This window comes from Lissotriton vulgaris, chromosome 9, assembly GCF_964263255.1.
Source record: "Lissotriton vulgaris chromosome 9, aLisVul1.2, whole genome shotgun sequence".
NCBI lineage: Eukaryota > Metazoa > Chordata > Amphibia > Caudata > Salamandridae > Lissotriton > Lissotriton vulgaris.
In genome coordinates this window covers 138462813-138489193 of record NC_141697.1, presented here as the reverse complement: position 1 = coordinate 138489193, position 26381 = coordinate 138462813, and the positions used below count along the sequence as shown (strand labels likewise).

At 46.8% G+C, this 26381-nt stretch overlaps 1 protein-coding gene across 4 annotated transcripts in view; it reads right to left on the bottom strand.

The window, feature by feature from the left end:
- The window catches only part of ZNF106 (zinc finger protein 106), a 303557-nt gene that overhangs the window by 160453 nt on the left and 116723 nt on the right, over window positions 1-26381 (bottom strand). For all 4 annotated transcript variants that reach the window (XM_086937207.1, XM_086937206.1, XM_086937209.1 and 1 more), the window contains exon 11: window positions 16432-16776. In XM_086937207.1, coding sequence (XP_086793333.1) covers window positions 16432-16776 — 345 coding nt within the window. The remainder of the gene's footprint in view (window positions 1-16431; window positions 16777-26381) is intronic.

Genomic DNA, 26381 nt, shown 5'->3' with positions numbered 1-26381 from the left:
CATGGCTGGAGGGATGGACTGAAAAGGAATGGAGTAACCCTTGTGGATGATATGCAACACCCACTTGTCCGACGTGATAGTGTGCCAGTGGTGGAGGTGAAGGAGGATCCTGCCATCCACCGTTGTGGGGTGTCCCCCAAAGCTCGGATTAAGAACGTTTGGAGGTAGAAGCAGCAGGGGTAGAGGTGGACTGACCCCCACGCTGATTCCCCGATCCATCCACTGCGGAAACCACGCCCCTGCTGACTCTGGTTCTGCAAAGGCTTGCTGAAGGAATGTGCCTGGGTGCCCCGTCCGCTGTCACGAAAGGAACAAAAATTATTAGTGGCAGGACTCTTTGAGGAAAGACCTAAGGACTTGGCCGTGTTTCGCGAGTCCTTAAAACGTTCCATCGCACTGTCGGCCTTGTCGCCAAACAGGCGAGTGCCATCAATGGGCATGTCCGAAAGTGAGCTTTGGACATCTGCAAGAACCTGGTAGATCTCAACCTGGCATGGCGACGAAGCGCCACCATCGTATAAACTAATCTACCTAGTAAGTCTGCGGTGCCTAAACCACACCGAATGGCGAACTTAGCCGGATCTTTACCCTCGGCGACAGCCTGGGAAAGCACAGCTTAGGTCTTCTCAGGGCACGGACGCAACACCTCAGCAACAGTATCCCACACCGTGTGGGAATAGCGGCCAAGAGGCATGCGGTGTTCACCGACCGCAGCCCTAGGCTGGCCGAGGAGAACAACCGCTTGCCGAACTGCTCCAGACTCTTAAGATCCTTATCCGGCGGAGCCATAGGAAAGGCACTCTGGGATGTCGAAGAGGTCAGAAAAGCAGGGTCGCCCGACGCCGGGCGATGGCGCCTGGTGACGTTCTTATCCAACGGGCCCCTGTGGATGGCCGTGACCAAGTGCCCAGTAAGACGTCAGTGACGGCGTCATTAAACTGCAGTAGGGGCTCCCACGAGGTGGACGCCTTCTTGAGCACCTCTCTGAGTAGATTAGTTTTTAGGGCCCTCGTAGGGAGAAGGTGGTTAAGGACCTCAGCTACCCGACGGAGCACCACCGTGTAAGAGGCGCCCTCCTCCATGTAGGCGGGGGAAGAGGCAAACCCCGGGTCACAGGAGACATCGAGGCCGCTTATACACAAAAGTGAGACACTGATACAGATATTTACATATTTAAACATTTCTCGCTAATACATGTATTCACTAAGATACACTTAGTTATACAATCAAATTTTACCGAAAAAAATCCATTTAGACATCTATTTACCCATTTATTCTTCCATCGACCTTTAGCATATATATAAAAAATATTTATTTTTCAGAAAGACACACATTCACTGGATGATGTCATCAGTGATGTCATGAGTGATGTCACTGACCATGTCATGAGCGATGTAATATGTGACGTCATCAGCAGTGCATTCCGTGCGAGCGAGTTATAGTTAGCTGAACTAACTATAACGGGGGAATTTCAATGGTTTTGTAGGAGTGAAATGTCCAGCTAACTATAACATGTGTGAAACCTATGGTGTTTTCAGTGAATTTCTAAGGATTTTTGAAATGCTAATTCCTAACTATAACGTGGCAGAAACCTATGCTTTTTTCAGTGAATTTCAAAGGTTTTGTAAATGATAATTTTTAAATGTATTAATGGTTATATTTTTTTACACTGATTTACTACATTTGTTTAAAGTATTTATTTTTAGATATTTTATTTTTTAAATTACATTACATATTTTTAATATTAATTGAAAAACATTTTTTTTTAAATATTGAAATTGTAATATTTTTTTTATTTTATATATTTTTAAATTTATATATATTTTATATGGCAGGCAATGATATCCTATGGAAGGAAATTCAAGAGACTGGTAAGTACGGTTAAAATTACTTTTCAGGATCAGTACTGGGCTAAAAGATGCAGCACTGAGGTATCTCCTGATAACAGGTGAGTAAATTGGAATGCGTAGTTCGACTGATTTTTGAGGAATTTTTTTAGGTTCCAAAAACTCCGCACAGAAGAATTTCCAAGTGAAACCAGTCCATGTTAGCCTATGGAAGGAAATTCAAGTTACTCTAAGTATGGTTAGAATTACTTTTCAGGATCAGTAGTGGCCTGAAAGATGCAGCACTGAGGTCTCTCCTGATAACAGGTGAATAAATCGGAATTCGTAGTTCGGCTGATTTTAGAGGAATATTTGTAAGTTTCAAAAATAGACAGGTGAAAACCACACAATAGATTCCTATGGAAGGAAATACAAGTTACAGGTAAGTACGCTTAGATTTACTTTTCAGGGTCCGTACTAGGCTCAAAGATGCAGCATTGACGTCTCTCGTGATAACAGGAAGAGTAAATCGAAATTCGTATTTCGGCTGATTTTAGAGGAATATTTTGCTCAATAGTGAAGGAAGGGGGCGCGCATGAGCTGACGTGTGCAAACACGCCCTGTGGCACGTTTTAAGTTGGAGAATTAATTCCTCTTCAATCCTGAGGTACCCTGTGGGCCAACTAGCCCACCAGGTACCTCCAGTATGCGCCAGGGAGCTGCGTTGCAGAGAGGTGTTCAGAGGTCTTGCCCCCTTTTTACAACACTCTGAAACGCAGCTCCGTGGCTCTTACTGGAGGAACCTGTTGGCTAGTTGGCCGCTAGGGGACCTCTGGATTGAAGAGGAATTCATTACCCAACTTAAAACGCGCCACAGGGCATGTTTGCACACATATCACCTCAAGCCCCACCCCCTACCTTCACCACTGTGCAAACGAGCCCCATAGCGTGTTCTAAGTTGGGGGATTAAGTCCCCTTGCATACTGGGGGTCCCTGGGGGCCAACTAGCCCACCAGGAACCTCCAGTATGCGCCAGGGGGCTGCGTTGCAGAGAGGAGTAAAAAGGGGCGTGGCCTTATTACACCTCTCTGCAACGCAGCCGCCTGGCGCGTTTCCAGAGGGGGAACTAAATCCCCTTGAATACTGGGCGTTCCTGGGGGCCAATTAGCCCACCAGGAACCTCCAGTATGCGCCAGGGGGCTGTGTTGCAGAGAGGTGTAAAAAGGGGCGTGGAATAATTACACCTCTCTGCAATGCAGCCCCTGGCGCGTTTCCAGAGGGGTAGGTAAATCCCCTTGAATACTGGGGGTTCCTGGGGGCCAACTAGCCCACCAGGAACCTCCAGTATGCACCAGGGGGTTGTGTTGCAGAGAGGTGTAATGAGGCCATGCCCCTTTTTACACCTCTCTGCAACGCAGCCCCCTGGCGCATACTGGAGGTTCCTGGTGGGCTACTTGGCCCCCAGGTACCCCCAGTATTCAAGGGGAATTACTTCCCCCTCTGCAGGGAGGGGCTTGGCCTCCTCCCGATCTCTTTTTTTTTTGTTTGCTTGTTTTTAAGAAGGGGTGCTGTGTAGCCCCCCTTTTTCTTGGGCCCTGGGGACCCCACCCCCCAGGGCCTGACCCCCAAAAATTATATATATATATATATATATATATATATATATATATATATATATATATATATATTTTTTTTTTTTAACAGGAAGGGGGCCGCGTGGCCCCTATCCCGTGGCTAATCCAGGCCCTGGGGACCCCATCCCCCAGGGCATGCCACTTTAAAAAAAAAAAATTAAGGAGGGGGGCTGCATAGCCCCCCTCCTCAGGCCACTTAAGGCCCAGGGACCCCATCCCCCGGGGCCTGGCCCTCCTTGTTGGGGGCCATGGGGGGGTCCCCAAGCCCCCCACGGGCACTGCCGGCTCCCCGCATCCTGCAGGAGCCGGCATTGCTTTTCTGCTTGGGAAGCAGCTAACATGCTGCTCCCCATGCAGAAAAGCAATCCGCTTTGGTTTTTGAAAGAGAGCAGGTTTCCTGCTCTCGCTTTCAAAAACCAAAGCAGTTTGCTATGGTAGGGTGGGAGCCGCGAGGCTCCCGCCCTACCATAGCAAACAGCAGTGTCACGGGGGTAGGCACCCTGGGACACTGCAGGAGCCGGCCCTGGGGGGGTGGTGGTCCCCAGGGCCATCAAGGGCTCCAGGACGGGGGCCGCACGGGGCCCCTCCCAACAGTTAAAAGCCCCGGGGGTGGTGGTCCCCGGTGCTGGGGGCACAGTCACGGACCCCCCTATTTTGAATATTAGTGCCCCGGGGAGGTGGCGGTCCCTGGGGCGTGTGGGGAGGCTTGACCCTCCCACACAGGTTTTTTTTTTTTATACAAAAAGAAGCCCCGGGTGGTGGCGGTCCCCGGGGCTGCTGGGGGCCATGAGCCCGCCAGCATACATTTCGTGAAAGCCCCGGGGGTGGCCGTCCCTGGGGCGGGGGGCCCATCTGGGCTCCCCATTATTATAAATAAAAGAAGCTCTCGGGTGGCGGTCCCTGGGGCTGTGTGGGAGGGGGGCCGGGAGTGCCCTGCATGCATAACGTGAAAGCCCCGGGGGTGGCGGTCCCCAGGGCTGAGGGGCCCCTCTGGACCTTCCATTATAATTAAGCAAATTGCCCCCGGGGGCTAATAACTACAAAGCGGCTTCGTTTTTTTTTTCTTCTGCGGGATACGCGTACCGTACGCGTATCCCGCCATTTGCTTTTGGGGCCCTTGTGAGACCCCCTGAGCAGGCCTAGGGGGTCAGGGTGTTTCTACCCTGCCCCCTTTTTGCGTTTCTTTTTCTGTTTTCTTGTGCCTCGGTTCTACCGAGGCACAAGATGGCTGCCAACACTTCCTGGTTTGGAGCCAATTAGCATGCAGCTTGTGTTCGTAATGGTATGCGTACTGTCCTCAGACTTTTGATTTTCTTACAAACTACTGAACAGATTTACACCATTAAAAAAAGCGTAATCTGCGAACCAAATAGGTCCTAACTAGAACTACCTACTAGCAACTGCCAGTAGGTGATATATACATATATATCCTGAATAGCACCACTCCTCCACGCCACGAAAAACCGGTACAGACCACTCCGGAGACAATATTGATGATTTCAAGTGCTTTATTTGATCATTCTGGCGGCCAGTCAGTCCTGGCCAGTGCCCCAGCATGACGCGTTTCGACAGAACTAGTCTGCCTTATATATATACACACACAAACACAAATTTTTATGAAACAGAGCAGAACTCAGGGAGACTCCATCACATAACATGCAGGAGAAAATCTGAGGGAGTGAAGCCTCTGTGGAGATGGTTCTAGAAGGCGAGGTGGCCTGATAGGCTGTAGTTTGGTTCTTAATAGATATTGTAGATAAGTTATTGAAGTGAATGATTTCTAGCAATTACAGACTATATGCATAATTATATACTGCTTTCTGTTTGTACGTGGGGCTCCCACTTCACCAACGGGAATGATTCAAGCATGTGAATCTATGAAAGATCCAATATTGGGGAAATCATAGTCTGTGCAACCAAGTAGTAGGTTTATACAGATGAATCCCCTCAAACAAGCTCAAGGAACTCCAAAGTCCATGCCACCAGGACAAAGGGTAAGCTCAGAGTTCAATAACAACCCAATTTCACACCATTTAGTTTCTAGAAAGTTGGCTACCCAGTTGGCTCTCCCAGGGAGATTTGTAGGAGAGTTCCCGGAGCTAAACATATCTTTAACACAGTGCAGAATAAATTTCCTTTCACGCACCACCACCTTCTCAACTAATGAATCTAAAGTAGGCTTTGTGTTATCCTACCTGTGCAGAGAGGAGTGCATCTTGGTCAGTTCCTTGGGTTTCTGAGGATGGTTCCATTTTACATAACAGATGCCTTTGAATGAGAATTTGGAGAATCTTTAACCAAAGTGCCACCACTCAAAGGGTTAATTATGAGCTCCTGGAGTTGCGCAAGGGGATTAAGACCTTTTAACCCCTTTCAGGCTCATGACGAGCTGGGCTCGTCATGGTGTAGCCTCCTCGCACACTGATGACGAGCCCAGCTCGTCATGAATAATGGGATTTTGAAAATCTGAGCACAGGCGGAGAATTCAACTAGCGCGGATGTGGTTAAGTTATTTAGGGCACTTCATCAGGTTTGTGGTTGAGACTGCCTGGCCTGTGGCAAAGAGGGATTCATTGTTTTATAAGGGCCTGAAAGACGAGTCGAAGGACATGTTGGCGCAAATAGCCAACAGACCCACTGATTGTGAAGAACTAATAGATTTTGTCTTACAGCTTGACCTCCATAAAACTGAACCAAAGACTGAAAAGAAACATTCAGAAAGAAAAACTCTGGGAAGGTTCAAACGTCCTCATCGACCACCTGAGGTCAGAAGAAAGCCCAAGCAAATTGGTTCTCTCTGGCCACCTTTAATCAGACAAAAGAGAGAGACTCCATTCAAGTAATTTGTGCCTTAATGTGGTGCAGAACTGCACTTCCTTAAGGATTGGTATAAAAAGTCCAAGAAAAATTCCAAATTAAAAACCAATACTCTCCCAATCAAAAGGTGTACTCAGGAAAATCAGCCCATGTACTAAATCAACACCTCACAATGGATGCATCATTATTTTGTCCGGGGATGCCCTGTGCGTCTATATCTGTTATGATAGAGTCAGGTGCCACCGGAAATGTTTGTGATTAGCAATATACTTAACAAAAGCATGTCCCTACAGCTTGCAAATTGATCCCTTAACAAATATGAGTTGTAAATAGCTCTTTGCCACTGACCAATAACACACCAAACAGCCAAGGCCAGGATACTTAGCCTGAGGCCCATAAGGAAGAGCTTCAGTTCAATCTAATAAATGCCCCCCAATATGGTGTGATGGCATACTTACCGTGGTTGAGGCAACACAATGAATGAATGGACCCTCTGATAAACTGGCAAATTGGGTCATTTCAGTTTCCATCCGCATACTGCATGTCACATTATTTGTCCTTAAATTTCTCATGTCTCATCCCTCTTGGTGACATAGATTTGGTAGGGCTCCCTGAGCAATATTGATAATTCGCTGAAATGTGGTGATTTCTAATACAAGGTCATGCTCTTTGGTCATTGGATTGCCCCAGTGGCCTTCTTGTACTTTGTGAAATGCATACTAAGGGAATTTACCGAGGTCTGTCATTGTCTACAGATGCAACATACTGTTACATTCAAGATCCCTGGGTGAACAGGTTATTCATGCACAAATGTTTTTACAAGCCTTATGTGAAAAACACCCGTATGCGAAACACAAAAAGTGTGAATTTCATCTCAACAGAGTGCAATTTTGGTCTTTTTTGGTCTCCCTGAAAGGGTTAACCATCGATGAATCCAAGGTCCAGGCTGTCCTTCAGTGGCCAATACTAAACGATTAGAAGCGGATACAAAACTTATTGGAGGTTCATTCCCAACTAGTTACCCATCATATCCCCTATAACAGCCTTGTTACAAAGGGGACAGTCTAGTACTTGGACTCTCACAAAAGGGGAAGCATTCAGAAAGCTAAAGATAGCCTTCACATTGCCCCAGTTCTTACTCCATCCAGACATTATCCACCCATTCTACGTTGAAGCAGATGACTGATGTAGCAATAGGGGCAGTCCTCTTACAATGTCATTCTAGGACGGGACAGCTGCACCCTGTCATTTTATTCTCCTAAAAATTAAGCGGCGCAGACAGAAACCACGCTATCTTTGATATAGAGCTCCCAGCATTCAAAGCAGCATCCATGAATGAAGACACTGACTGATGGGAGCTCATCACCCAGTCACAGTGTGCACCAACCATCCTACCCTGATGATCCCTATTTTTTGCCGATTTTAATTTTGTAATTACATTCAGGCCACGTCCCAAGAATGGTAAGGCAGATGCCTTGTTTAGAGCGGAGGGCACAGGGGAATCATCCAATATGTCCCCAGTGGACAAACCAATACGATTAGCTGATAATTTTGGTACCCACATCTGAGCCACAGCAGATTCCTGGGAGGCTTCGCAGCGGCTTGCCACCCACCATAGGAACGTCTAATACGGACTTGCCCAAAACTCAGCCCTCAGTATGTTTCAGGGGTTATTATTATTTCAGACTACTGCATTGTTGCAGAATAATGCATTCCTTTTAAGGAATGGGACAAGGCCTTGGATTGGACACACAACAGTGTAGGACACCAAAGCATGACCAAAACATATGATTTATTACAACAAACCTTTCGGTGGGAAAACATGAGGAGAGTTTGCCCCTACTTATGACATATGTTGAAAAGCTAAAAGAGATACTCAGAAACCTACCGGGCTATCACAACTATTTCCCAACTCAACTTATCCATGGCACATAATTGCTATGGATTTTATTACCGAACTTTCTAAGGATATGGGCTTCACAAGCATTCTATGTTAGTAGACACGCTCCCCAAAATGAGTTATTACTTACATATTACCGACCAATCTTTTAACCCTAAACTGGCAGATTTATTCCTACTGCATGGTCTACCGTCTCAAATCGTCCCTAACCGAAGCACGCAATTTGTGTCATAGTTCTGGAAGGCCATTTGCAAACTAAATGGAATTAATCTATGTTTGTCCATTGCCTATCACCTCAAATCTGATGGGCGGATGGAACTCTGTAATCAGGAATTACAGCAATACCTCCGCTTCTTTGCCCAAGAATAAGAAAATTTGGTCTCCAACTTGTGATCAGCTGAATTCTGCCATAGTAACACTGTTAACGCTTCAACAAGCTATTCATCGTTCATTGCCATGGAGGGTTTTCACAACGATTTACCCCAAAGCAAATTCCATCTGGAACATGTCACCCTAATTTAGCAGACCGACAAAGCATTAAAATAAACTATGCCTCAGCTTACCTAAAACCTAACACAAGCCAAGCAACAATAAAAAGTGCGTACAGTGAAAATGAATACCCCATCCAATGTATTATTCAGGAAATTAAGTCTGTTATACACCACAAATGTATGCTAGAAAGGCAAAAGGAAGTTGCAGCCATGATTTATCAAGCCTTTCCCTGTCCACTAAGTTTTAGGGGAAACAAACGTTTTGTTAAAGTAACCGCAACCATTTACATACACCTGACATTTCATGACTCCTAAGTTAAATGAGTAAAACCAGCAACCAGACTAATGTATAGCCCCTACCAGTATTAATCAAGGACCAGGAAGATTATGGGGGAAAAGCAATCCTTGAATCAAAAAGGAGTACAGGGCCTTCTTTATTATCTGATGAACTGGAAAGGATATGGCCCATAGGAAAGGTCTTGGAAAATCCCAGACTGTGTTTATATCCCCTTTTTTGATGAAGAACTTCAAACTACGGCACCCTCACAACATCCAGAAAATGAAGTCCATCATCCAGTCCATGTACATGGGGACAGTCGGTCGGAGGCTCTCCTGCCGATTCCTACTGGCCCTCTGGTCAGCCCTTTCTATGGGGGAACTGACCGATGCTCAGGTATTGGAAAACGCCTGTCTAGTTTAACTGCCTGTTTTTAAATTCTACAATCTACAATGCGAAGTCATCCCTGGATCCTTACCCCCTGGCTGGCATCAGCACTTCCAGAAACTAGGAGTACATGTGTGCTATTTCCCCGAATTCTAGCACAACTTGGGAAACACGTAAGATTAGAAAACATCTGTGGCCACCTTAAAAAACAAATCGATTTAAGCCGCACCCATGGATCAGGGAGCAGAGCAGCTTGTATTCCAGCTTGAGGGCTCAAAAGAACAAAGACTTCGAGCTACAGGTCAGATACGTTTTGTGCTCCAGTGGGATTGTTCTTTGGAAATTTTAATGGTGATGTAGTTTTGGTATTAACAGGTGGTGCATTTGGAAGGTGGGGCCTCTGATATTTTGCAGCCCCTTTTGGCGGACCAGACTTCGGTTTATTGAACAAGCGCCCACACAAAACAAGCATTTACAATGCAATGGTTTCGCCTTTGGAAAAGTTAGAGTTATTGGCATTGCTCATGACATTTCTTTTTTTTTTACTTATAAATAAATGGCATTGTTATTTATATTGCCAACAGCTCTCACAGCCCACACAGCTCTCTCAGCCCACACAGCCCACAGCCGACACAGCCCACACAGCTCTCAGCCCAACACAGCCCACACAGCTCTCAGCCCAACACAGCCCACACAGCTCTCAGCCCAACACAGCTCTCAGCTCTCTCAGCCCTCACAGCCCACACAGCCCACACAGCCCTCTCAGCCCTCACAGCTCTCACAGCTCTCAGCCCAACACAGCTCTCAGCCCAACACAGCTCTCAGCCCAACACAGCTCTCAGCCCAACACAGCTCTCAGCGCTCTCAGCCCACACAGCCCTCACAGCCCTCACAGCTCTCAGCCCAACACAGCTCTCAGCCCTCACAGCCCTCACAGCTCTCACAGCCCACACAGCCCTCACAGCCCTCACAGCCCTCACAGCCCTCACAGCCCACACAGCCCACACAGCTCTCACAGCCCACACAGCCCTCACAGCCCTCACAGCTCTCACAGCCCTCACAGCTCTCACAGCCCACACAGCCCTCACAGCCCACACAGCTCTCACAGCCCACACAGCTCTCACAGCCCACACAGCTCTCACAGCCCACACAGCTCTCACAGCCCACACAGCTCTCACAGCCCACACAGCTCTCACAGCCCACACAGCTCTCACAGCCCACACAGCTCTCACAGCTCTCACAGTCCACACAGCTCTCACAGTCCACACAGCTCTCACAGTCCACACAGCTCTCACAGCCCACACAGCTCTCACAGCCCACACAGCTCTCACAGCCCACACAGCTCTCACAGCCCTCACAGCCCACACAGCTCTCACAGCCCACACAGCTCTCACAGCCCACACAGCTCTCACAGCCCACACAGCTCTCACAGCCCACACAGCTCTCACAGCCCACACAGCTCTCACAGCCCACACAGCTCTCACAGCCATCCGCCCACACAGCTGTCACAGCACAGCAGTTGCTCTCAGTGCAAGTGTGCACTGAAGCAGGTACTGTAGTAGAATTGGCCTATACCATGTACTGCACTGTGACATTTACACAGCACTTCATCCCCGGGCTGTGGAGCGCTCTGGTTTGCACGGAGATCCTAGGTGCAAAGGTTTAAGATGGCGCGGGTTCGAGCGTGACCAGTGCCTGTGATGCTGGGTGACGCGTGTGAGGTCTGGAGATGGGGACTCTGCGCAAGCGCAGATCGGCCCTCTTACGTGGCTGGTTATAATATACTACTTTGCACAAGCGCAGACATGCCCTGCCTCTTACATGGCTGCGCAGCCAAGTTTTAATGTGCTCCATTTTTTTTTTGCTGTTTGCAAAGTCCTCTTATTCCTGCTGGCACGGAGTGGTGCATCTTCAGCGTTTCACCCTGTGCGAGATTTGTTGAAGGAAGGAACAGATAGGAGAGGGGCTGCTCCATGACACTGTGGTTTCCTTGACAGTGGTTGCTCACTTTTTTTTGCTGGGGGAACGAACAGACAGGCTGACATTGCAGCACGCACACAGAAAGACGGACCTTAGACACTGCAGGCACACAGACAGACAGAGACTGCAGGCACACAGATAGACGGACACTGGAGGCACACAGACAGACAGACGGACCTCGGACACTGCAGACACACAGACAGGCTGACATTGCACGCACACAGACAAGACGGACACTGCAGGCACACACACAGACAGACGGACCACGGACACTGCAGGCAGGCAGACAGCCGATCACCGCAGGCACACAGATAGACGGACATTGCAATCAGACAGATGGACACTGCAGGCGCACAGACAGCGGGACACTACAGGCACACAGACAGACGGACACTACAGGCACACAGACAGACGGACACTACAGGCACACAGACAGACGGACACGACAGGCACACAGACAGACGGACACTTCAGGCACACAGACAGACGGACACTACAGGCACACAGACAGATGGACACTACAGGCACACAGACAGGCACCGTATCCTGGCCGGTTGACATTGTAAACCTAGACACAAGGGTTGTTTCTTATTCCTACTGGCACGGAGTGGCGCATCTTCGGCGTTTCACCCGGTGCGAGATTTGTTGAAGGAAGGAACAGATAGGAGAGGGGCTGCTCCTTGACACTGTGGTTGCCTTGACAGTAGGTGCTCACTTTTTTTTGCTGGGGGAACGAACAGACAGGCTGACATTGCAGCACACACATAGAAAGACGGACGTTAGACACTGCAGGCACACAGACAGACAGAGACTGCAGGCACACAGACAGACGGACCTCGGACACTGCACGCACACAGACAGACGGACACTGCAGGCACACACACAGACAGACAGACGGACACTGCAGGCACTATCAATTTAATATTTTCACCAGAGGTAAAATATAAATACACTAGAGCCAGGATACAGGACATGAATGGCAATCACGATCCAGGGTCTTATGAAAAACGAAACCCCCAAAGTCTACATCCTTGAAGGTTTTTGTCACGAGCCCTTGTGGGCAAGTTAGAGCTCACTTATTTAACTGGAATGAAGGATTGCGGTTAGGAAACTGCCACAATGAAAACAGGACTGCCAAGCTTTTACAGACTGACAGTGTAGGGAGATCTGTAGTTGTAGCAGACGAACTCCAGAAATAGAATGGATAATTCACGTTTGCCAATCTAGAAAAGTTCAAGAAATAACCGTCAATGCTAGACCCTGCAACTGGTAGTTGGCATCCCACAACAGAAAGCGACAACTGGAGATAGTTGTTGGTTGCAGCCAGACAGTAGCACAGGTTTGTGACCAGCCAGAATGCAGGACTCAGAATTGACAGATTGAGAAATAGTGATGTGTTACATGCTACTGATCCATAAAGAGCCCTCTCTGTTACATGTCACCAACCTACAAATAGCATTGTCTGTTACATGCTACTGATCCATAAAGAGCCCTCTCTGTTACACGTCACCAGCCTACAAATAGCATTGTCTGTTACATGCTACCAATTTAGAAATAGTGATGTCTGTTACATGCTACTGATCCATAAAGAGCCCTCTCTGTTACATGTCACCAACCTACAAATAGCATTGTCTGTTACATGCTACTGATCCACAAATAGGACTGTTACATGCTACTCGTCCACAAATAGCCATTTCTGTTACACGGTAACAATTTACAAATAGCAAGGTCTGTTACATGCTACTGATCCACAACTCAGTTACACGCTACCAATTTACAAATAGCACTGTATTTTATATGCTAATAATCCACAAATAGCCCTCTCCGTTACACGCTACCAATTTACAAACAACCCTCTCTGTGACACGCTACCAAACTACAAATAGCACTGTCTGTTACATGCTACTGATCCAAAGATAGCCCTCTCTGTTACACGCTGCCAATGTACTAATACACTGTCTGTTACAAGCTACCAATTTACAAATAGCCCTCTCTGTTACACGCTACCAGTTTACAAATAGCACGGTCTGTTACATGCTACTGATCCACAACTCTCAGTTACACGCTACCAATTTACAAATAGCACTGTATTTTATATGCTAATAATCCACAAATAGCCCTCTCCGTTACACGCTACCACACACAGACAGACACACACTGCAGGGGGGTGCTCTCATTCCAGCTGACAACCATGCATTCACTGAGCCGCATTTGCTGCTCATGCACGGTTGTATGAATCTTTTACAACAATCTTTGTATTATTTATTCACGGTTCGGCATCTCTGCTTCTTACCGGCCAGCCCGCCGCCGCCGCCCTCGCCGTGGCCCTTCCTCCGCTGCAGGATGAAGTACGGGTTGGCCCTCTCCGTGAACCACAGGGCGTTCGCCAGCAGCACCTCCTCGGGATTCACCCACATTTTTACGGGGTGCAGTAACGACCAACAAATGGAGCCGCTGCTGGTGTCAGAGGGACACCCGCATCAGTACCGCGATCCACCTGGAACAGACAGAATCAGCACCGCGGGCGCCGCGCATCCTCCGGGTGACCCCAAACACCACAGCACGGATCTCGCTGGCGGAGCAGGGACGCTGTGTGCACCAAGGAAGCGGCCGGGAGCGCAGGCAGCAGAGGGGGCGGGCCCGGCCGCAAACACAGTGACATCAGCTCGGCACAGGGAGGAGGAGGAGGCGGGCAGGGCTAGGTGCTCCGGTGTTGTGTTCCTCGTCCTCGCAAGGAGCCCCGCCTCCGTGGCCCCCTTGCTTGGGTTGGGTTTCACCTGCCACAGGGAATTCTTCAACCAGGGAAGCGGATAACGCTGCAGGGCTCTCCCGCTTCTGATGCCGCCGGGCACCCTCAGCTCACGGGAGCCCGGCAGAGCGCCCGCCATAGTTGTTCTCCTGTCTCCCGGACTGCGGGGGCGGGACTTCCGGCCGGCCGCGCAGGGATTGGCCGGCCGTAAGAAACAGACAGCACGGCCGGACCAGCCCACCCCGCCATCAGCGCGTGAACCAGGGAAGCGGATAACGCTGCAGGGCTCTCCCGCTTCTGATGCCGCCGGGCTCCCTCAGCTCACGGGAGCCCGGCAGAGCGCCCGCCATAGTTGTTCTCCTGTCTCCCGGGCTGTGGGGGCGGGACTTCCGGCTGGCTGCACGCTGCAGGACTCTCCCGCTTCTGATGCCGCCGGGCTCCCTCAGCTCACGGGAGCCCGGCAGAACGCCCGCCATAGTTGTTCTCCTGTCTCCCGGGCTGTGGGGGCGGGACTTCCGGCCGGCTGCACAGGGATTGGACGGCTGTAAGAAACAGACAGCACGGCCGGACCAGACTCGGGGGCGTTCCCGGCGTCGCGTGACGTCGGCAAAAGCCAAAGAATCTCGGGAACGCCCCCGTGTCTGGTCCGGCATTGACGGACGCCTCTCTGTTCCAATGGCTAGCCTCCATTTATGGAGCTAGCCAATGAAGCAGAGGGGCGTGTTCAAGTCACCCATACTAGAAACTACAGATTTCTCTGGAGGAGGAGCCTAACGGCTCCGCCCCCCAGCGAAACCTAAAAAGGACTTTGAAAGTTATCTAAAGGAACAATATCTTGGTTAACCCTTCAACTGGGGGGCTTGAACTCAATATACGCAAAACATAGACTATGTTAACCAGAAGCTGATTATGACACTATTTTGAATTGTGCATACAGAAATGTTTAATGCCAAGTCACATAGTGCTCTTTAGGTGGGTGGCAAACTTGTCAACCCCTTGAGTGTGACTCAACACGACAGGGAGAATTTCGATCCTTGTTCAAGATGATCTCAGGCATACAAATAGGACCCAGTGAGCTTTCCCCTAAGGAACCAAAGTCCCAGAATAAGTGGATGTGCTTGATAAAAAAGCCCATTTGTAAGCAAACAGTGAGTTTGAAATTCAGAACTGTACTGATTGTTCTCATCTATATTCAGGCATCCCTCCCTAAAGGTGAGCAGCTGAGAAACCCAAGGTCCTGATCCAGATTGGGCTGGGTTAAGAACAACCTCGGGTAGGTGTTGATTATAACAGATAAAGGAGGACACAAGCTTGAAGTAGAGATCTAAAATCTGGATGTCATTAAAGAAACTTTCTTATTCTACAGGAAGATGTGTAATAAGTGCATATTTATTTTTTTAGTTTGTTGTATTAGTTTATTATTTGTACCAGATCCCTTTCCCCTGGACTCAACACAGCGGCTGTATAGCAAATTCCAGCGACCGTAGGGTGGGCGTAGGAGAGTGAGAGTCCATGCTACCTCCACAATTTCAAGGAAAGAAGAAACCGGTCTCTCATATCACGATCTGATGGGACAGTCCAGAATGACTGCAGGTATAAGAGTAGGTGAAAACAAGGACACACCCTGAGGAAGACCAATATATGATAAACAAGGCTTGTCGTCAGCACTGGAGGCATTATGCAAGGGAGGGACTATAGCAGGTGCAGACAGTATAGCTGCAATGAAGCCAGAAATACATTATGGTAATTGTTTGGTTTGAAGACCTGAATATTTATTCATTACCCAACTTGAAATCCTAAGGTAATTTACAATATTCAATCTACAGCTGCTCCCTCGAGACTGAAAGGAAAGTATGAAGGCCTGCATGAAAAAGCACATCCCTGCTCACACAAACGCAGACAGAACTAAAGATTGCTGTTTATAAATACCAAAAAAGCAGTGAAGCTACCCCGTGCCTATCATGTGGAAAGGATAATTGTGCAAAGTTGCATACAGAGAAACATCTGAATAGCTAACTAACTGATCACCTCTTCTTGTAAATGATAGACTACCACAGCACTCAACTGAATCGGTTAGCTATTACTAGGTGCAAAAATTATTATTCAAACTAATTCTTTTTTGGTAGAAGAAATTCTTGTCAAAATAGGCCCTGCAAAGGGAAAAAAGAATAATATTTGCTGTACTTTGATGATGACCAATATCCATAGGTGCTCATACTCACAAAGACACATCCTGAAAGATAACATCATCATGAAAGACAAAACTGTACAATGTGTACAAAATCAAGCAAATACAATTGAGTAACCAGATTAGGAAATAAAATGTAATCTCGGTGTTTACTTGGAAATCCACAAAAATAACAAACTTACCTGGGAGCTGTAAGGACCCAGCTTGTAACAGAAAAACAGACTTCTCCATCCTTCCTCCCTGTGGTGATGAGGGCTCTTGTTTAATTGGTGCACACGAATCAGGAGCTGCAATAGTGGCTCGAGCTGGTGCCTGGAAAGCTGGGGGTGTTCGCACACGAAGTGGCGCTCCTAGTACAGCGCTGGATGGGGATGTGTGAGGGGAAATGTAAGTGGGTTGGTCCAGGAAAAGAGAGAAAATGTTGCTAGAGCCTGAATCTGATGCAGCAGCAGCTTGTGAGTTGCTGTTTCTTTCGTCTGCTGGATGTCCTAGAGGTGAGTCCGCATGTTCTGGATTATCCAACGTTTCTGTTGGGGTGAAATTACAGAAACAAATAAATGAATCATTGCTCAAATATTTAATATGCAAACCAAGAAAAACCTCATTACGGTCGATAACCTGCTACCACCCATTTATTTTGTATGGTTGTGCTTCAGGTCATCTGATTAACAAAATAGCCTGCCCCAGTCTTGACATGAATACTGCATGGCATTCCACAGCAGCAGGCCAATAGGAAAAAGGGAATGGGGAGAGACAAATCTAATTTAAGGCAAGACGTCTGGAATTAGCAATCAGTTTCAATTCAACATGGACAGATGTGCTACAATTGCCGATATAGGTGCATCTGACCTTAATTTAAAGCAGTTCTTATACATTCAAGAAAGGAGTCTTGGCAAGTAGATATTAGCAATTCATAGAAGGATGTGGAGCAATACAAATGGCCTGAATAAGATGGTATTTGACACTATTAATTGAATTTTATTCTTGGTTGGTTTTTAAAAGAAATAATTAATCAGTACATTAGATGACGGGATGTGAAACGCCGAAACTGGATGAGTGAATAATTACATATATTATAAATTTGAGAGTGACTAATAAGAGGAATAAATAAATGGTGATCTGAGATTTTAAACAAATTGATTGAAAGGACCTTCAGTAGAAATGCTTTCTTTACTAGGAGAACAAGTTACTTTCCTTCAGTAACATTGTATCTGTAAGAGAAATAATTAGTTGTAGATTCCTTCCCTTAGAATTTCCCCCAGGCTAGGGTGACCAGGCGTCCCGGATTTGCCCGGACGGTCCCCGTTTTTCACCTGCTGTCCCGGCAGATTTCAGGAAATTTAGCTCTGTCCCGGTTTTTAGAGAGGGACGACTGAAAACTGTGGGAGGTGCTTTTTATACTTTACAAAGCAGGGATGGTTAGCGGTTGTTTCAAGAAAGCAATTTAATTAACAGGCAAGGTACAAGGTTTAAAAATTGCATTTTATGTATGTTCTTACTGCCTGTTCTGTAATTCTCTGCTGAGGAGCGCTGTCAATCTGTGAGCTAGCTTTAACCCCTTCGATGCGTGTGACAAGGTCAGCTTGTCATGGGCGTTACCTGCGCTGTGCGTGTGACGAGTTGACCTTGTCACGTAACGCGAGATTTTTTAAAATCGCAGCGCTCAGCGGGAAAACCGCTAGCGCGCATGCGGTTAAGTAAAACTGTAGTCCTCCTCCTATTTTCGGGAAATGTCCCGGTTTTTGCCTTTAAAATTCTGGTCACCCTACCCCAGGCGTCAGACTAGATCCGGAGATTTTTCTTAGAAGTACTCCCTGCGCGTCGGTCTACTCAGCGTCCGTCGTTGGCGTCGTGGCCGCCGGGATGCATCGCTGTGCCTACGTAGATGCAGCCCCTGCACGCGGACGTCAGTTCTGACACGACTTTCCATGCCAGAAGCGCAGACCACTGGTGCGCCACAACAAGGGCCCTGTAAGGGAGTCCCTGTCCCTAAAAGTCAGTTCGCAGAGCGGGGAGGATGAGTGGCGCGGAAAGTAATCTACAACTAACCTATGTCTCTTACAGATACATTGTTACTGAAGATAACTTGTTCATCTGAAAGAGACAGTCAGTTGTAGATTCCTTACCTTAGAATAGATACCCCAGCAATACCATCCCGGGTGGAGAGTTTTGCGAACCAAGTTTACACCAGAAAGTACTGGAGGACCAAATGGGCAAAATAGCCATCCCTCTGGACTTGGCTGTCCAGGCAGTAATGTCTACTGAATGTGTGCAGAGTTGCCCACGATGCAGCCTGGCAGATATCAAGGAGTGGGACTCCACGTGCCGTGACCCAAGTGGAATGAGCATGCAGCCCTACTGGAGGATCCTCTTCGCTAAAGCGTAGCAGGTTTTTATGGAAAGCACAACCCATCACGAAATGGTATGTTTTTTTAACAGCCCAGCGTTTCTTGGCACCTACCTAGCCAACAAAGAGTTGATCATCCACCCAGAAATCTTTAGTGAGGTCAAGGTAGAAGGACAGCGCACGTTTAGGGTCCAGATGGTGGAGTCTCTCCTCCTCCTTGGAAGAGTGCGGAGGTGGGAAGAAGGTGGGCAGAATGATTGATTGTCCAACATGAAATGGTGTAACCACTTTAGGAAGGTACCAAGGCCTCGTCCTAAGCACCACTTTGTAAGAATGCACAGAGAAGAAAGGGGGCTTGGAAGATAGAGCCTGAAGCTCACTCACAATGCGAGCAGAGTTGATAGCAACAAGGAAAGCAGTCTTCAGAGTGAGGAGCCTGAGAGGGCAGTTGTGAAGAGGCTCGAAGGGAGAATGCATACAATAAGTTTGAACAAGATCCAAGTCCCACTGGGGCATTATGAAAGGAGATGGAGGAAAGAGATGAGTAATGCCCTTAAATCATCTATTTATATTTAATAAGGAGAGCTGATCTGGCAGCTGAAGAAAATCAGAGATAGTATCAAGATAACCTTTTGAGAGTGCCCAGGGCCGAGCCCTGTTAGGCCAAAGAAAGAATGTACAAGAGGACCTCTGAAAGAGGGGCAGAAAGGGGATCCACAGCCTTTGCTGTGCATCATTTCACAAACTTGTCCCATCTACAGGCATATACCGATGTAGTGGAGGGACGTCTGCCTGCCAACACTTCGGGCGGAATGTCAAAAGCTGTCAACTGTCGCCGCTCAATCTCCATGCAAGGAGGTGGAGACTGGACAGGTTCGAATGACAAACGGTCCCCTGTTGCTGCGACAGAAGATCCTCCCGAAGGGAAGTCTGATCGGAGGATCAATGGCCATGCTCAGTAGCTCGGGGTATCAGACTCTTCATGCCCAGTCTGGAGCCACAAGAATAACTTGGGTCTGGTCACACTTGATCTTCTTGAGCACTAGGGGCAGAAGTGGTAATGGCTGAAAGGCGGAAACGAGGCCACAGTTCCATTCATGACGAAAAACACCTCCGAGCGAGTGCCGCCTTGGAAACTCCGACGCGCAGTACTGCGGACATTGCGCGTTCTCTTCAGTGGCAGTAACAAAGCTAGTTTCCCTTTAGGTAACTTGTTCCACTCTTAGCCCACAATCAAGCTGTCACATGCAAACCAAATATACCCCTCACTTAACTCGCTTTTCCATCTTAGAACCGATTGAACCATTTAAAACAAGGAATAACACAAACCTCTGTACTTAAAAATTTTTATACATTCATTTATTCATCATAAATAGGGTTTTGGGTTCTAGAAGAAAGCACAATCCCTATACAATACATTACATAAGTTAAAATGTTTTTTTGTCAAATAAAAACAAATCAGTCAAAAACGCATCATAGAGAGTATAGGAAAAATATACAAATACAATGGGTCTTCAAATATTACACATCCATCATGTGACTGTATCCATGGCACAGATGTTCAATTGTACAATTGATACTCTACACAGTGCCTTGTGTTGACGGATTGCGTATAGGTAAAAAGGCGTCAACGCGTTTCGATGGTCAAAATTATATTTCCATCTTTGTCAAGACAACAGATAATACTCTTTTTATCTGATAAAGTGATTTGCAAGGTCACCTCTAAAAAATACAATATAACAAAAATACATTGTTTATAATCTTTAAAATACAGAGCAAAAAATCAATCCTATCGTGGCGATAGCAGCACTATCCAACAGTTCAATCCCAACAGTCTTTTATAACATAAGCCAGAGCCGTACCCAATTTAATTGTGTATTTTATATATACAAAAATTAAAAAAATAGAAAACAAACAACTTTGATTCAAAACATCTGCAATCACATTATTGGTATATCAGGTACTATTATAAACTTACAGACAGGAAAAAGAACAATGATACCCACTATAATGAAAAAGTTTTGCCAACTATGGATCCCTCACCCCAAAGGAGACAATTTACAAAACATTCCCTTAAGCCTAGTTAAGATCCATAATACAGGCACACTACAAAAAAACCTTGTGTTGCTTTCCTCTCACTGGGGCACATATCAAAACAATATTTCATGTTTGCTATGGTACAATCTTGTCACATCTTACCCCCCTGTTTTCCAAAACTCACAACACATTTTGTCCATGCAACCCCACACCTTCATTTTCATTCTTTCTATCCCTCAAACAGGGATGCCACGCTTACACCTCACCTTATATTTAGAGGAGACAAGCGCCTTTTATATAGTTTCTTTTTTTAGTTGCGAGCAAATCTGGTTTGAGTTATTTTGAAATCAAGGGCATTAATTTGGGATTTCCTATTTCAAAAGACGTCTCAGGCGGGAATGAAATCACCCCTGTGCAGACAGAATAAAGGGAATATATATAAAATAAATTAGCCCTCATTCTAATGACTCCTTACACTTGGGAACGTCACAGATTCACAGGAAAATTACCTTTGGGGGAAACACTGATAGTTTGATGCTAATATTCACGTTTTCTTGTAGCCAATTCTAGATATCGTCTCAGTCAATGTTCAAGGTCACATATCTTTGTCCTCCCTGTAATGTTTGGGGTAGAATTATCTGTTTGGAAGACAACATAATGTTGCTGTCACATTTGTATCTCCACTCAAAAATTAATAATGTTTTAGTCTAATACATGGGTTAGACTTAGTCCCTCCCCATTTTAGGATCGCTAAAATAGTCCACAGTCCCCTCGCACTTAATTGAATGGACTGCATTTCTGTTTCCTTATTGAGACTCTAATGGCTCACCTCGTTATGGTAGAATCAACTACTTCGAATCACCCCGCCTATTTTGAAAGAAAGCATGGTCCTTGAATTAAGGGGTACCATAAAGAGGGATACCATAAAAAGGATTAAGATTACATTGAGCTTCCCTTATTCCCTAAACTAGCCCTCCTCACATAAGGCTGTCATAACCTACTATCACGTGCGGCGCGGTCCCGCGTGGATCTTCTCGCAACCAAAATCCGGCGTTTCAGTCTGGGGACACCTATTTCCCCCATTTAAATAGCATCGTCTGTAAGTACGACCACCTGTGTCACATCTATGACCCCTCGACAAACCCCAGTACTTCCTGGAGTCCCATGACAATCACATCCGGGTAAAAGTTACATAATTTCAGGAGCGAATGTAACATGTCTTTACTAAAACCAGCAAAAGCGGGCGCCAACTTACAATCCCGCGCTGCATTAAAATATACACTGCTTACGTATTAATAAATATAGCAGAAAGTCCTCTTACTCACAGAAATACCTTGCTATTATTAGACCACTCCCATTAATGATTGTTGTACCGGAGCGAACTTGTGTTTTGATCAAATTTAAAAATAAAAATAGATTGCCTTCACCGAGGTCCTCTGCTTGCAGCATGGTCTTGACAGTTTTAATAGCGTTGTCTTGCGGGATGTTCGTTTAAAGGGCTTCAATGTCAAGGGTGATCAATAATTGGGTCACCCCATTGAAGCCCTCACCCTCAAACTTGGCATAGCATGGGTAGAGTCTCTCAAATACGATTTTTGTTTGGCCACAATCGGTTTAAGAAAGAAGTCTGCATACTTGCTGAGGGGTTCTAAGATTGAACCTATGCCGCTAACGATTGGGCACATGGAAGGTTGTTCTATATTTTTATGGATCTATGGAAATCCATAGATTGCCGGTGTAATAGGATCCAGATTGCGTAGAAATTTTTCTTCATCCTCGCTAATCCAATCTTCTGCCAGTGCCCTATCTAACAGATCATATACCTCTTTCTTCAATTGAATGTTCTTAGAATTGGATACCAATTTGTAGTGTTCTCATATGTTTAGTAAGCTCATCATTTTAGTGTCATAGTCGCTTTGGTAAAAAAAAAAAAAACACCCCTCCGCCCTTGTCGGCAGGTTTAATGATAATCTGTGTGTTCTCTAAGTTCTTTAGGGGCATTTTTATGTTCTATGGAGAGGTTGTGGTTGACTTTAGACGGGCGTTCAAACAGGTTTTAAAATTCTATTTACACTGTTTTCTCAAATATGGCAATATTGCTACTCACTTGCCCTAATGTAGGAGTATAGGAAGATTTGCCTGGGAAGCCAGTTACATTATTTCTTGATCGAGGCTATTTATCAGTAAAAAAATCTTTTAATCTAATTTTTCTAAAAAAGGATTTAAGATCTTTGTCAAATTCAAATTTATTGGGGCTGTTACCTCAGTCTCGACAACTGTCAGGATTTTGGTGGATAAATTAATGATAGGTATTTTTTCTACCGCCAATATCTGCGATTTCTTGTTTTCAAGTATTCCTGAGGGGGGTAATTCCTTCCTTATTCGGCTCGATTGGGGTTCCTGAGGTTCCCTGATCTCGCAGCTCTTGCTTCCAGCGCTGGCCTAAAAAATGATCAGAATCTTGGTTGAAAGCCGACCTATTTCTGTTTTCAGTGGGATGTTCCTCCTCTTCGCTACTTGAGCAGGAGGTATCTGAAAAAGTTATTCTCTTGTTACCTCCCCTGGTATAGATAGGTTTTTGAAATCCAGGTTCGTCCTATCCCATATACCCTTTTATATTATAGTAGTCTTTCCCTAAGTAGGGGTACACTCTCTCAGCGCTGCATTTCTCTAGTTCTTTCCTCAGTTTATTTGTTTTCTTGTTTGTTAAATATTCCCTATAACCTTCTGTCTCCTGCGTTATCTCGTCAAGTCGTCAAGTCTTTTCTTGATTTCATCCACCAAGGTAGTATCTTTAATTTTACTCTCCAATTCTTCTATATCTTTCTTTTCGATTATTATTACTTCCTGTACCGTTTCGATGATAAGAATAAGCCAATCACGGCTACACCGATTAGCTATGAGAGACCAGGTTTCTATAAATTTCTTATGTTCTACAAAGAGACCAGGCTCATTTCTAATCTGAAGCCCAATAGGTATTACACCTGCTTTTAAGTAATCTACCAAGAAGTCTGCGTGGAGTTCGGTGCAAAAAAGTTTACTCTTAAGATTATACAACTTTAAAAGTTGTTCCTGATTCGTTGAATTCTTCAAACTAACCGGTCCACTCCGTGATCCTTGATTGATGAGCTTATTAAATTGCTCCTTGGAGAAACTAAATGTTTTAAAATGATGGTACCCCACTTTATGGTATCCCTTAATTCAAGGACCATGCTTTCTTTCGAAATAGGCGGGGTAATTTGAAGTAGTTGGTTCTACCATAGCTAGGTGAGCCATTAGAGTCTGTGCCCGTTCTCTCCCTCTGTTCCCCTCGCTGCCCCTGTGTCTCTCTGCCCGGTTTCCCTTCTGCTCCCCTCGCTGCCCCCGTGTCTCTCTGCCCGGTTTTTCCTTCTGCTCCCCTCGCAGTCCCGTGTCTCTCTGCCCGTTTTTGCCTTCTGTTGCTTAGCTGCCACTGCATTTCTGTGACCTTTCTGCCTTCTGTGCCACTCATTTCCCCCCGTTTTTTGGGACCTTTCTGACCTTTTCTTGTGACCTTTTTCCTTCTGTGCCACTTGTTTCCCCCGTTTTTCTGTGACCTTTTGCCCTTTTGTGACCTTTCTGCCCTCTGTGCCACTCGTTTACCCCTCAATTGTTGTGCCCTATTGCCTTCTGTTTCCTTCGTCGCCCCTCAAGGCCCCCGCCGCTGCATCCCCTGCGGCTCCGCCACCCTGACTGCCCATTCGCTGCCCCCGCCTCCCAACTGCTCCTCACTCCCACCTCCCCATACATTCCGGCCGCACCGCTGGCGCGCGACAATGCAAATGCTACTTACCAGTATGCATCTGTTCTTGGCATGTAGGGCTGCTGACATTCATATCTGTGCATAGTCCGCCACCTAGTGTTGGGTCCGGATGATTGCACATTGTTGTCCTGGAAGAGTCTTCGAAGTATCACGAGATAGGTGGCTCCTCCCCTGGACTACAGTGCGCATGGGCATCGCCTCCATCCCCAGATTGTTTTTAGCCATTGGCAGAGATGGAGTGAAGAAAGTGAGTGATGACCATGCTATGAGCATATGTGTATATGAATAAATACTGCAGCTGCTACAGGCGCCGGGGAGGAGGGTGGGCGATATGAATGTCAGCAGCCCTACATGCCAAGAACAGATGCATACTGGTAAGTAGCATTTGCAGTTCGAGGCATGTGGGCTGCTGAATTCATATCTGTGCATAGAATACATAGCAGTCCCTCCATTAACGGCGGCCGCCCGTGCCAGCTGCAGCAGTTTGAAAAAGCGTTTTTAGAACAGCCTGACCAACAGCTGCCTGCTGTTTGGAATGCACGTCTACACAGTAGTGCTTAGTGAAGGTATGTGTGGTAGACCATGTGGCTGCTCTACAGATGTCTTCTAAGGGAATGTTACCTAGGAAGGCCATAGAGGCCCCCAACTTCCTAGTGGAGTGGGCCCTTGGTGGGATAGTGAGAGTGCGCTTAGCTTTAGCATAACAGATCTGAATGAACTTTACTATCCATCTAGCAATCCCCGCTTTGGAGATTGCATTTCCCTTGTGTTGTGTGGCAAAAGCAACAAAGAGTTGTTTGGTTTTGCGGAAATCTTTTGTCCTGTCCACATAGTACATCAAGGCCCTTTTCACATCAAGAGTGTGGAGCATACGCTCCGCCAGCGTCTCTGGGTTTTGGAAAAACACCGGCAATTCAATTGTTTGGTTCATGTGGAACTGTGAGACTACTTTGGGTAAGAACTTAGGGTTAGTGCGGAGCACCACCCTGTTAGCATGTACCTGGAAGAAAGGTTCTTGGATGGTGAGCGCCTGAAGTTCGCTTACCCTCCGTAGCGATGTAATCGCTACTAAGAACGCAACCTTCCAAGTCAAAAACTGGAGCTCACAAGAGTGCAGTGGCTCAAAGGGAGGACCCATCAGCCTTGTAAGAACCACATTGAGGTTCCATTCTGGAGCTGGTGGAGTCCTTGGTGGAATGACCCTTTTGAGTCCTTCCAGAAAGGCCTTGATAGCAGGGACCTTAAAGAGTGACAGGTGCTGCCTATTCTGGAGGTATGCTGCCATAGCAGACAGGTGAATGCGGATGGAAGAGTACGCTAGATTACATCGATACAGGTGAAAAAGGTAACATATGATGTTTTGAATGGAAGCATCTAGCGGGTCAATGTCGTGGTTCACACAGTAGATGACAAACCTCTTCCATTTAGCCGCATAACAAGCTCTAGTAGTGGGCTTCCTTGCCTCCCGAATGATGTCCATGCAATCGGGAGGAAGATTGAGGTAGCCAAACTCTAGGACTTCAGGAGCCAGATCGCCAGGTTGAGCTGTTGCGGATCTGGGTGCTGAATGTCGCCATGGCTCTGCGTCAGAAGGCTGGGGGTGAGATGAAGCCTTTGATGCGGTACCACAGAGAGTTCCAGAAACGTGGTGTACCATGGTTGGCGAGCCCACGTTGGAGCAACCAGGATGAGCGTCATCGAGTGTTGCCTGAGCTTGCGTGCCACCAGCGGTATCAGAGGTGCTGGGGGGAAAAGCGTACGCAAATCTGCCTGACCAGTTCATCCACATCGCATTGCCCTGTGATTGGGGGTGTGGGAACCTGGCGGCGAAGCTTTGGCATTTTGCGTTCTCCTTTGTGGCGAACAGGTCTATCTCTGGATGACCCCACATCTGGAAGTACGGCTGGAGTACTGATGGATGTATCTCCCACTCGTGCATTTGATGGCTGTGCCTGCTGAGCAGGTCT